At 40.9% G+C, this 12249-nt stretch overlaps 1 protein-coding gene across 1 annotated transcript; it reads left to right on the top strand.

The window, feature by feature from the left end:
- The first annotated feature begins 2187 nt into the window (after positions 1-2187).
- Positions 2188-9288, top strand: nptx2b (neuronal pentraxin IIb). The gene is made up of 5 exons (XM_022204909.2): positions 2188-2968; positions 4122-4341; positions 4790-5034; positions 5112-5291; positions 7886-9288. Exons 1-5 carry the CDS (start codon positions 2528-2530, stop codon positions 8114-8116), a joined length of 1317 nt encoding a protein of 438 aa, XP_022060601.1. The 5' UTR covers positions 2188-2527; the 3' UTR covers positions 8117-9288.
- Positions 9289-12249: the final 2961 nt, after the last annotated feature.

Here is a 12249-nt window from a genome sequence, read left to right as displayed (position 1 = left end):
TTGAACAACAAATACTTATTCCCCTATATTAAAAACAGTATATATACCGTACATACGACCAGTCAAAGCTTTGGACATACCTTTTCATTTAAGATTTTTTCAAGTTTTATGACTATTTACATTGCAGATTCTCACTGTAGGCATCAAAACTGAATGAACACATATGGAATTATGTAGCAAACAAAAACGTGTGAAATAAGTCAAAACATGTTTTATGCTTTAGATTCTTCAAAATAGCCACTCTTTGCTTTGATTACTGCTTTTCACACTCTTGGCATTCTCTCCCTGAGCTTCACGAGGTCATCACCTGAGATGGTTTTCCAACAGTCTTGAAGGAGTTCCCAGAGATTCTTTTGCCTTCACTCTGTGGTCCATCTCATCCCAAACCATCTCGACTGGGTTTAGGTCATGTGACTGTGGAGGCCAGGTCATCTGACGCAGCACTCCATCACTCTCCTTCTTGGTCCAATAGCCCTTACACAGCCTGGAGGTGTGTTAGGGGTCATTGTCCTGTTGAAGAATAAATGATGGTCCAAATAACGCAAACCGGGTTGGATGGCATGTCGCTGCAGGATGCTGTGGTAGCCTTCAATTTTGAATAAATTCCTAACAGTGTCACCAGCAAAGCACCCCATCATCATCACACCTCCTCCATGCTTCACGGTGGGAATCATGCATGTAGAGACCATCCGTTCACCTTTTCTGCATCACACAATGACAGGTGGGTGGAACCAAAGATCTCAAATTTGGACTCGTCAGACTAAAGCACAGATTTCTCCTGGTCTAATGTGCATTCCTGGTGTTCCTTGGACCAAACAAATCTCTTCTGCTTGTTGCTTTTCCTTAGTAGTGGTTTCTTAGCAGCTATTTGACCATAAAGGTTTGATTGGTGCAGTCTCCTCTGAACAGTTGATGTAGAGATGTGTCTGCTACTAGAAGTCTGTGTGGCATTTATCTGGGCTCTAATCTGAGCTGCTGTTAACTTGTGATTTCTGAGGCTAGTGAATCGGATGAACCTATCCTCAGCAGCAGAAGTGACTGCTGGTCTTCTTTTCCTAGGGTCGGTCCTCATTTGAGCCAGTTTCATCATAGTTCTTGAAGGTTTTTGCAACTGAACTTGGGGATACATTCAAAGTTTTTGCAATTTTCTGGACTGACTGACCTTCAGTTCTTAAAGTAATGATGGACTGTTGTTTCTCTTTACTTAGCTGATTGATTTTTGCCATAATATGGATTCTAGCAGTTGTCAAATAGGGCTGTCAACTGTGTGCCAATCTGACTTCTGCACAACACAACTGATGGTCCCAACCCCATTAAGAAGGCAAGAAATTCCACAAATGAACCTTGACGAGGCACAGCTGTGAAGTGAAAATCATTTCAGGTGATGACCTCATGAAGCTCACTGAGAGAAGGTCAAGGGTTTGCAAAGCTGTTGTCAAAGCAAAGGGTGGCTACATTGAGGAATTAAACATATAAAAAATGTTTTGAGTTATTTCACACTTGTTTGTTTGTTACATAATTCCATGCATCTTGACAAGCTTCCTCCTAGTCATATTTGGTAACTTCACATCTCGCCAATCTTAATTTCCCTGAATTGGCTCCCTGTCATTTTATAATCCACTTAAAAGATTTTAGTGATCCATATGAGACAGTTTTCAGCATTCGATCCTCAGGTGGAGAGTTTCTTCTGTCTGTTGAAAAGTTAAGATTGAAATCAAAGAATGGCTCTATCGGGGCGCCTCTGCTTTGGAATGACTCATCTAAAGCTATCGAATCGATAACTTCTTTTAAATCACCTCTTAAAACACGTTTTTATAGATATGTTTTTATATGATATTGCTCCTTTGCTCTCTTTTACTGTGCGCTATGGCATAGTTGGTGCTTTTATTATTGTATTTCTATCAGATGGAATCTTGTCTGTTATCTCAAATAGACTGAAATGATCTATTTTGTATCATATAGTGTGTTTAACTCTTTCTCCTCTCTTTGCTTCTCTGGTCTCTTGTCCTTTGTTTGGCCTGACTGGCTTTCTGTTGTAATATAGACTAACTGAGTGTCCTTTTATTTGGTTTGTGTGTCATAAGTGTGTAATTATATATATATATATTTTAAAAACTCATATTTGACTTCTGTGGTTGGTGACGTCAGTCTACTACAGCCACAGCGCTCACCCAGCAGCTTTCACAGACACCTTTTTTGGTAATCCTCTTTCCTGACAGGAGCTGTCTGATCAGCACCACACTGCGCGCTCTGCTTGCGCCAGGAATAGTCCCGCTAACACAAGCCACATTAACGGACTTACAGCGACAGACTCTCACCTGATCGGATTTTCCACTCTGAGTTTTCTTCATTTTTTGCTACCAGGTCATGGTGCTACTTTGTAGATTTAGTTATACGTGATGTGTGATTATGTGAACCTGTTTGGAACACACGTTTACGCACGAAACTTGAAAAGTGGACTTTATCTGAGAGTGTTGAGGGTTTTCATCTCGTTCCTTGGCTTCCCTTAGGGATACACGGCGCGGGTATGTTTTCATTCTTGTATGGATTGTTATGTTTTTGCGCACTGGGTTGTGGTCAGCTAACGAGCGCCCAGCCGGATGATGGAAAGCGGTACATCTGCCGGGCAGTACCCCTCAGCGGAGATGCCAGCTGCCCTGTGACATTGTTACCTGATCTAAGCACCGGGGGCCAGGAAGAGGAGCTCAGAAATACTGTCATGCAGCTACGGGAGACGATTTTACAACAGAAAGAAACGATTTCTAAGCAGATCGGCACCATCAACGAGCTGACCACCAAGTTGTCCCTCTGCGCCTCAGCCAGCGACGACAGGGAGTACAACAAAGGGGGTTCATGGGGTAAAGAAAAACAAAACACAATGGGGGATGTTCCTAGAGATCCAAACGACACAATCGACAGTCTTGGAAAAACCATGCAGGGGCTCAAAGACCGGCTGGAGAACTTGGAGGTGAGGTGCCATCAATTGCGCACAAGCAGAAGCAGTGTGCCACAGGTCGTGCGAAAAACTATAGTTTGATTCTTGGTGAGAACCTATTAGGAGGATTAGGACAAACTGTCGATTCACTGCTCAGCCGCACACGGGCACTTCTGAGAATCATTAAAGGATGTGTTGTGCAGATCAAACAGAGGAAAGAGATTAATTGGCCGACCTGAAACTACCTCTTACGCAGGGCTGATTAGCTATGTGGCATGTGTTTATTTTGCTTGCGCGCTTAAAAGATTTAATAGTGTCTTCTTCCTAGTCTTTGGTGACTGTTTTACGAAGCAAATTGCTAGATTTGCTGATTCAAGCTGCAATTTGTGTCTCTGGGGTACTAGCATGAAACATGAAAGAAGCAAATGGAGATGGTTTATTCCCTCTGATGAATTAACATAATTGTTAACCCTTGTGTTGTCCTGCCGGTCAAATTGACCCGTTTTAAAGTTTGAAAATGTGTGTGGGGGGGAACAATCTTTTCACAGTGGAGCTTCTAATGTCCACATTTTCAACATATTTGGGAAATTTTTGAACGTTTTTTTGGTGGAAAAAAGAAATGGTTAAAAATGTTTCTTAAGAACATTCACTAAAAAAATCAACTGATTTTTTTGTGAATGTTCTTAAAGAAAATATTAGAAGTTTTACTGATATATATGTAATCACTTTAGATATTTTTCTAATTTTTTTGAAGATTTTTATTCCTTTTTTAAAAATATTTACAGGAATTTTCCTGCCAAATTTGGGTGATTTGTTTCAAATAAAAATTTTAAGGGACATTTCTAAGGAATTGTTAGAATTTTATTCCTGAAGGTTTTGCAAATTTTCAGAAATTTTTGGATTTTTTTTCTGCTAGATTTTTGGATTTTTTTCAGACAAGGGAACAATATTTTTTGGTGCCTATGAATGAGGATCACAGGGGGGTTAAAGAAATACCAGGATGATCCTCTCAGGATTAGGAAAAGTGACCAAAAACTTTATTTAAACTGTATTCGTAGATATGATTATGAGTCAGAAACTTGTATAACAATGATTTAAAGCATCACTTACAGCTCTCTGTGGCCTCTGAGTGGCTGTTCATGTTTGTGCATTTCCTGCTCATGATCCCCTGTCTGTGCTTCCTTAGCAACAGCAAATGAGGGCCAACATATCTGGCGCCTCGTTCCCCAGTGAGCTCCGCGACCTGCTGCAACGTCGCCTCGGGGAGCTGGAGAAACAGCTCCTGAACAAAGTCAGCAACTTGGAGCAAGAGAAGAGCATGCTGTCTAACGCTACAGCCGCCTACAGGTTGAAAACTGAGAGCACTCTGAATGCCCTGGTGGAGAGGATCAGTGAGCTGGAGAAAGGTACAGAAATAGTCGCCCATTCATGCGTAAACCCAATCAGATGTGCATCATTAGAGCTGTAGAGATGAAATATTGTTCATGTGATGATTAGGTAATTCACTGTGAGGTGGGAAAAGTACAGGATGTAGCAAGTGGAGAGGATGAGTGATCAGAGGATAGTGCAGCATGTATAAATGCATACAAGAGTGTATAAAGTATGCTACATATTGTACTCCAATGAATAGGAAGATGAGTACACCACTCAGAAGAGTTGAGATGAATCAGAGAAGGTGATATAACCCGAACAGACAATGACATTTATGACACAAAAGGGACTTTGTGCTGGATTTGTTTCAAGACTCAGTGCATTAAACATAAAGGGGATGATGCTGTTGTTTCCTTGCTTTGATTCCCAGATACAAGTTTAAGAAGAATCATCTGTCTCTGTCTCCTGTCGGTCTTATTACAGGTGGAGGAGATTTTAAATCCCCAGAACAGTTTAAAATCTCTCTCCCCCAGCGGACCAACTACTTATACGGCCGCATCACCAAGAGCCTCCCAGAGATGTACGCCTTCACACTCTGCATGTGGATCAAGTCCAGCGCCAGTCCTGGCATTGGGACGCCTTTCTCTTACGGCGTTCCAGGGCAGGCGAATGAGATTGTGCTGATTGAATGGGGCAACAACCCGATTGAACTGCTCATCAATGACAAGGCAAGTCATTGGGCTGGCTTTGGTGAAATGAACATTCGCCCAATACAATCTAAAAGTACAATGACTTTTGTTCACAGGTTGCCCAGCTGCCCCTGGAGGTGCGTGACGGCAGGTGGCACCACATCTGCATCTCCTGGACCACAAGGGACGGCCAGTGGGAAGCTTACCAAGACGGGGACAAGCTGGGAACCGGTGACAACCTGGCGGCCTGGCATCCCATCAAACCCGGAGGAGTCATCATTCTGGGGCAGGAGCAGGTAAAGATGTGCAACAGAAAGCTAGATATATGTCTGTACTTTTAGATTCAGCCTGCCTCTTTTGTTATGATAAGAGACGGCAAGTTGCTTTACAACAGATGACTTTGCCACTGCCTTCTGTTCTATATAAAGTGACAGAACAGTAGCAATGTCTCTAAGTGCAACATGTTCACATAACAGAAGCCAAACGCTTCAAGGTCTAATGTTGAGTAGTTCTACAAATAAAAGTGCTATTTATAAGGCACCTTTGCAAAGTGCAGATGGAAATAAGAAAAATCAGGCAGCAGAAATGAGAAGGTTTCAGGTTGTCGTGACACAACAATAATCAAAACAACAGCAAACTTGTCGCTGAGGTCGATCTCTTTGACAGTCAGTTTAATGTTTAAAATTTCACAACAGAGTGATAACTGGTGTCTGTTTAGTTTCCTGTACATCCAATCAACAGAGTCTGCTGTTGTTCTAGTAAATCTTTCACTGGAAACAAACTGTGCACAGCAACATACGGCAAATTTTGAATATTGTAATGTGTCTTTGGCTTCACTAGCAGCCTGGCTCCAATGATGGCAATGCCAGTCTGCTGGCATGTTAGTTGGTCAGTTGGTCCTGAATGAAATGGCTCAGCAACTACTGATCTGACTGCAATGACGTTTTAAATAGAGGCTTATTCTGCCCCCAAGGATGAATTGTCCTTTAGCTGTCATCAAAAGGTCGATATTTTTGTCTCATCCTTGATGTTCAACCAAATATCTTTCACTCTCATCAGCTTCAGCTGTACTGTTTCATTGTAATTTGTAAATGTAAACATAATTTTTGCTAACCATCACCATGTCCCTGCAAGCATGTTAGCAGACTAATGTTTCACTCAAAGCAAAACCTCACAGAGCGCCTAGCATGACTGCAGATTCCTGGTTGATTGCAGAAGAGCTGAAGTAGAATTTCTTTAGAAGATTATCTGTTTGAAAATCCAGCTGTAAATGACGTACACTGCATCCGATGTATTGATAGTGAGCCTCACAATTGTATTTAAAACACACAACACAGAATGTAATCCCAATTCAGATCATAGATTGTTTATGAATGATGGATGTCGCTTCCAGGTCTGAAAAGTGAAGCCAAAGTGGAAGTGCCTTATACCTGCATTATTTCTGTACAGGTGAAAAATGACCCAATTTTTCACTTGATTTATTACATCAGTAAACATTTTCCTGATAAGTGTATGGCCTCAATCTGTTGTTTGAAGTATACTACAATGCAGCATGATATTTATTTCATCAGTCATGGTCCTATTTAGAGGAAAATGGACAATAAAGCAGGGCATGCTTTCAGGGTTGGTTACACTGAGATTGATCATATGGATGTTCATAATGTCTTCAAGCTCTCAGTCAAATCCAGCCTTTATTTTAAAAATTACAATTACAATCGAAATGATTGTATTACTAGGGAATGACAAGATAATGAAAAATGTAGACCACACTTTGGTGTTTTAATTTTTACCTATTTACTTAAGATTTTGCTTAAGCTCTTCCATTTTAATTTTTTTTCTTTACCAAATGTGTACGTCATCGTAGGAAATAAACAATAGTTGGTCCATAATGAGACAGACAGATAGAATATTTCATTGATGCCCTAAAGAAAACTACAGGCTTGCCGCAGGAGTTAACATATCACAGAACACAATTTCAAAAAATGTTTTAAACAATTTGGTAAAAATCAAATATAAAGAAAAACAGTGTGAAATAAAACTGAAAAGTAAATTTGAATGTAAAACACAAAGCTGAAAGTCCCTTAAAAGTCCTCCTCAATATCATAAGCATCAAGCCAAATTTAAATCATGCTCCAGACCTTTCGAAAGGGTGCTGATGTATAGCAGAAACCATTAAAGTTCATATTTTGATGGATGAGACAAACAACACTGAATGGAAATCATATCATCACGACTAGTTTCAAAAGGCCAAGATATGGATGGCCAAATGCCAAACTCAAGGAAAAAGTAATCCACAAATCAATTGGTGACATCATGGTGGCTGCATCTATCTGGTATTTAGAGTCTACAGACAGGCAACTGTGTGGTACAATCTTGCCGCTATCACCCACAGACTGTTCAATTTAGAATTTTCATATTTTATTCATTCAGTTAAGCATTTGATTATAGTTCCTCTAAGTTTTGTCTCCAAGAAAAATAGCCAAAGCGGTCTATCAAATCACTCTTGTTCCTGCCAGAAATAAAAATTTGGTCTAGAAATTCAGACTCTTGTGTCTTGATTTGGGTGTTTATTGGCCTCAAAGCAGTCTGCCTGGAATCAACTTATTCCTAATCACGTGTCAGGTTTTTAAAATATGCAACACAAACTCTGAGCAAGACAAACTTTTCAGAAAAAATTACCAAGGACTTGACTTCTGTGTCCTCAATGATGCTCACGTACAGCAGGAATTAAAGCAAGGCAATAACACTTCAAAGGAAAGTTCAAAAGTTTAATGACTAGTCCTGCCATATTCCTGACTGCCTCCTCCGTGCTTCGGAGAGATAATTACCTCTGATAATGTTGTTGTTGATGCCGTTTAAATTTACATCCTGCTCTTTATGGCCCTTGCAGGACGTGGTTGGTGGGCGCTTTGACGCCGGACAGGCTTTCGTGGGCGAGCTGAGTCAGGTGAACATTTGGGACCGTGTTCTGAAGCCGGTGGAGATCCAGTCGATGGCGAACTGCACGTCTTACATCCCCGGGAACGTAATCTCCTGGCTAGCAAGCAGTGTTGAAGTCTTCGGGAGGGGAGCGTTCAAACGGCCCTTGGAGGTGTGTCAGGAGCGGCTGCCCAACGCTTAAAGCCCAATGTTTCCATCCACTCAAATCATCTGCTCTTGCTGTAAGGCAGTTCATGGACTTTATTGTATAGATGGATGTGTAATAATGTAGTTTCATCTGCTTTGCACAGGAGGCGGGGTTTCTGTAAAAGCTCCAAAGCTTAAACGGACGTCGCAGCTGTAACTTTATGACAGTTAGATATGTAGCATTGAATGCAGGAAACACACCCAAGTGCAAATTGTTATGTGGGTCCATGTGAGCACAGGCGCATTTCTAGAGAGCTCAGCCCTGACATTTCCTTCTGTACCACAATTAAGGTACTTAATTCCTTCAGTCCACTACCTATAATAATATCCCCCACAGGTATTAGAGCTAAGACCACCTTCCCCACAGCCTCCCACACACCCCTCCCTCCACTCTCAAAGACTCTAAAGTAAAGAAAATCCCACTGTAGTCCTGCACAGACGCGCGCAATGCACCACCACCACTCCGAGGGCGATACTGACTCTGTTGCTGACATGTGAGGTGGTGTTTCGTGCTGCGTGAGAGTGAGCAACAGGATAGATTAAAGGTCTGGCTAATGTTTTGTCTTTTCCTTAGCCAAGCAATGGGCTTAGAGCCAACATCAATCAAACCTGTGATCCCGACATGTTCAGTCATTTAAGGGGGAAAAAAGCTGGTCCCCCTGTCTGTTATGTGGCTGATAGATGAGGCATGTGTGCAATAGATCTAATTCTCTGTTAGAAATACTGGTGATTTGGTTTTGCAGCTTGCATAGTGAAAACCTCGTTAGGGAGCAACATTTGCATGCATATCTGACGCCAGTGAATCGATCACAGTGCTTTCTCCCTGAGCCTTTTCCATTTGAAGAATCATGTTGAAAATATATTCATAGCATCAATGTTGTGAATTATTTTTACTCGCGATTTGTAACATTGTTAGTAGATTTGACTGTGCTTGCACGTTCAGAATTTGTAAGTGTATTTTTTCATGATTTAGCGTCTCCATGATGAAGAAATGTAGTTTTTTTTTTATGTGGCCAGTCTGTAAAGCACATATGTTGTCCACGCTGTCCTGTGGCCTTCTTCGAAATGCTTAAGTGCCATTGAATGTTTTCTAAGTGTTGAAAATCATGTGCTTTGCCAACAAAATGGAAATGTGAAAAATAAATAAAACATCTGCGGCAAAATTAATGTTGAAATGTCTCTTTTGTCTGTTTGAAACATTGTTAAATACCTGGTTATACCTACACATATGCCTGAATTTGTGCACCTTAGGTTGTCTTAGATGTTATCGTAGTTCATTTCCTACTATGTTTATTTGGTGATTAAGAGTCTCGTGGAAAAAATCCGGTTCATCCGGGAACCTTTAGTTAATCTCTGGTCAGCTTGTTCTAAGCACGTGGCGTCTCTCCACCGGTTTGAAATCACTTTGTCTTGTAAATGTGTTCTGTCAATGTCGTTAAGTTGGCGTAGGAGTGACATGAGTAGTTAACACAGGATGAGGAGGATACTGAGACTCAGAAGGCTTGGGCCAAGACAACAACAGGTGTCCTGGATGGTATTAGCGACACTTAGCAGATGAGGGAGGCTGAAAGGTCGGGGGTGACGTCACAGACATCCTCCCTGAGACAAAGCAGCTCCTTTTAAACCACCCACTGCTCTGAAAACGTCTCAAGTGGGGCTAAAACTACATATTTTTTAAAGGCCCTAACGAAAAGATACGTTTTTGAACGCAAGAATCGATAATTTGAGCTCTATCAGCTAGTAATAGAAGCAGAGCCAGTTTACAGATACAATTTGACCTCTTTAATCTTTGACATTATCTTTTCAGAAATGCTGACCCTATGTTTGAGTTTTGTGTAAGGATCTTCGTGTTTGCAGTCCTCCTGTCCTCTCAGCTGAAAATTGATTAGTATATTTCACACAGGCTGTTTCTCAAGTGCCAGAGGATTGTATGCAGCAATAATGCTCATGCCACAGTGCAAGGCGCATATTTTTTCATTTCATTTTCATTTAACACAGGGATGTTTGGTGTGTTTTTGCCTTTTATCTACACTAAAAGAGAAAAAAAGTAATAGCATAAAAGTCCCATCTAGCTACTCAGAGCTGAATAGCCAGACAGAGACAATCAATAATGGTCATGGAAATGGACATGAAGACGTCCAAGGCCAGTCCACATCTGTTCATTATTTTATTAGCCTGTGTCTCATTCTTCAAGCTGGGTAAATGAATAAAACCAAGGTTGGTTGGTAAACAGTTGCTTTGTTTGTGCTGCTGTGCCAATATTTTTAAGTGATGAACAGTCAAAACTTAAATAAGACACAAGAAGATGGTGAGCAAGGCTTTTATTTTATTTTTAAAGTAAGGTACAGCAGTATTTGAGCAACGATATCAACATCACAGATGGATGTTTTAAATCTTGTGTGTTTCCTCACAATGGGCTACATGTTCCAAGGTTAGTTTTGATGGATGTCAGTGTTGCCTTGGAACAGATTTTCTGTTTGACAGCCAAATTTGGTTGGCTGTGAGGCACAAATGGTTTTCTCAGAAGCAATAATTCATGAGCTAACTTTTGTGAGGTTATGTCTAAAGATCATCTGTGCTGATATTCATAGAGATTGGAAAAAATGCTTTTTTATTAAAACATAATTGACACCATAGGATGTGTTGAACTCGGCCTCCAATTAACTACTTGGTGCTACAGTGCTGCAAGCAGAGAAATCAAAATTGAATCTGTTCTCCCTTTACCCATGCTCCACCTCTCCATCATGATAAGTTGCCAGATAGCTTTAGCGTAACCCTACGAACCGAAAAACAGACTCTGTTAGCAGGGAATAATCATGTTTTCATTAGTATATAATCACCTGCAACTACATCATTCTATTTTTGTTAGCTTCAAATGAGCCCATCATTTCTACAGCTGACATGTTTCTACTGGAGTCCAGAATGGACAAATCAAGTGTGGGCTCAAGAGAGGGGCTTTTTTATGCTAAACTGACTGCTGCTGTAGGTTCTCTGGCACACTTGGAAAGGGTTGGTTATAACTGCACCACTGAATGCCATTAAGTCCTACACAACAGTTCTTTAAATGACCTTGTGTAATATAATACTGACAAACAATCTGTATATAAAACCATTTTGCTTTTTTAAAATAAGACATGAGTGATCGGCTGTACAGTGACTTGGTGGTTAGCATCATCGCCTTGCAGCTAGAAGAGCATGCGTGAGTTTTCTCTAGGTACTCCGGCTTCCTCCCACAGTCCAAAGACCTGCTGCGGTTTACTGGTTGTTCTAAATTGTCCACAGGTGTGAATGTCAGAGGGCCAGTTTGTCTCTCTGTGATAGACTGATGACCTGTCCTGGGTGTCCCATGTCTTCGCTGTAAGTCAGCTGGGATAGACTCCAGCCCCTCCTTTACGCCCTTATTGACGTACTTGTAACAGAAATGTACTTCTGCCTGTCCTCTTCCTCCCAGGGTATCAAGGCAAAAGCATTCCTCGAAGCTCGAATGCCTTCTATTAGTTCTATTAGTTAGGTAGGCACCATGTGGGAAATAGGTAGAAGGGAGCTTGGATTTCCAGTTGTATAAATAAATTATTGAAAGTTTAGGTTGTTTATGCTTATTTAGTGTATATTTGTAGTCGATAATGGCTTTTATGTAAATATTTTCCATCTATTTAAGTGGGTGTGTTTGGGGTTTTACCTCTCATTCGGTAGTGCCTGATGGGCGGTGCCATGGAGTTCTTTTCACTTGGTTGGAGGAACATGCTGGTATATAGTCTGGTATTATGGTGTACAAACAACAATAAAAAGAAAATACGGATTTGAACCTTGTCTGATTCTCTGGTTTCTTTACTGGTTGCCTCCGCTGCTTTGGCAAGTTGACAGATGGACATGAGTGACGGATGTGAATGAATTTTTAGGCATACCAATAAAGTAGCAATCTACCAATCACAAGGTAGTCCCATCCTAGAACATCCTGTGTTTTATCATCTATTTTGCTCTAAACGGGACCCTATCATAAAAAATTAGCATCATGCTCTCTTGAAGGAGACTCAAAACTAGTGATTGAAACCATAAGCACAGCAGGAAAATATTTAATGAGGTTACAAATCAAGTGAGAAATAGGGTAATTTTCTCATAGACTTCTAT

The sequence above is a fragment of the Acanthochromis polyacanthus genome, chromosome 19 (assembly GCF_021347895.1).
Source record: "Acanthochromis polyacanthus isolate Apoly-LR-REF ecotype Palm Island chromosome 19, KAUST_Apoly_ChrSc, whole genome shotgun sequence".
NCBI lineage: Eukaryota > Metazoa > Chordata > Actinopteri > Pomacentridae > Acanthochromis > Acanthochromis polyacanthus.
This window is presented reverse-complemented; position numbering and strand designations above follow the sequence as displayed.

What these genes read in the sequence shown, in the direction of transcription:
- nptx2b (XM_022204909.2), top strand. Translation starts at nt 2,528, where the DNA reads ATGTTTTCATTCTTGTATGGATTGTTATGTTTTTGCGCACTGGGTTGT. An exon ending in ACCGGCTGGAGAACTTGGAG is followed by an intron (nt 2,969 to 4,121) that starts GTGAGGTGCCAT and finishes GTGCTTCCTTAG; the next exon opens with CAACAGCAAATGAGGGCCAA. An exon ending in GATCAGTGAGCTGGAGAAAG is followed by an intron (nt 4,342 to 4,789) that starts GTACAGAAATAG and finishes GTCTTATTACAG; the next exon opens with GTGGAGGAGATTTTAAATCC.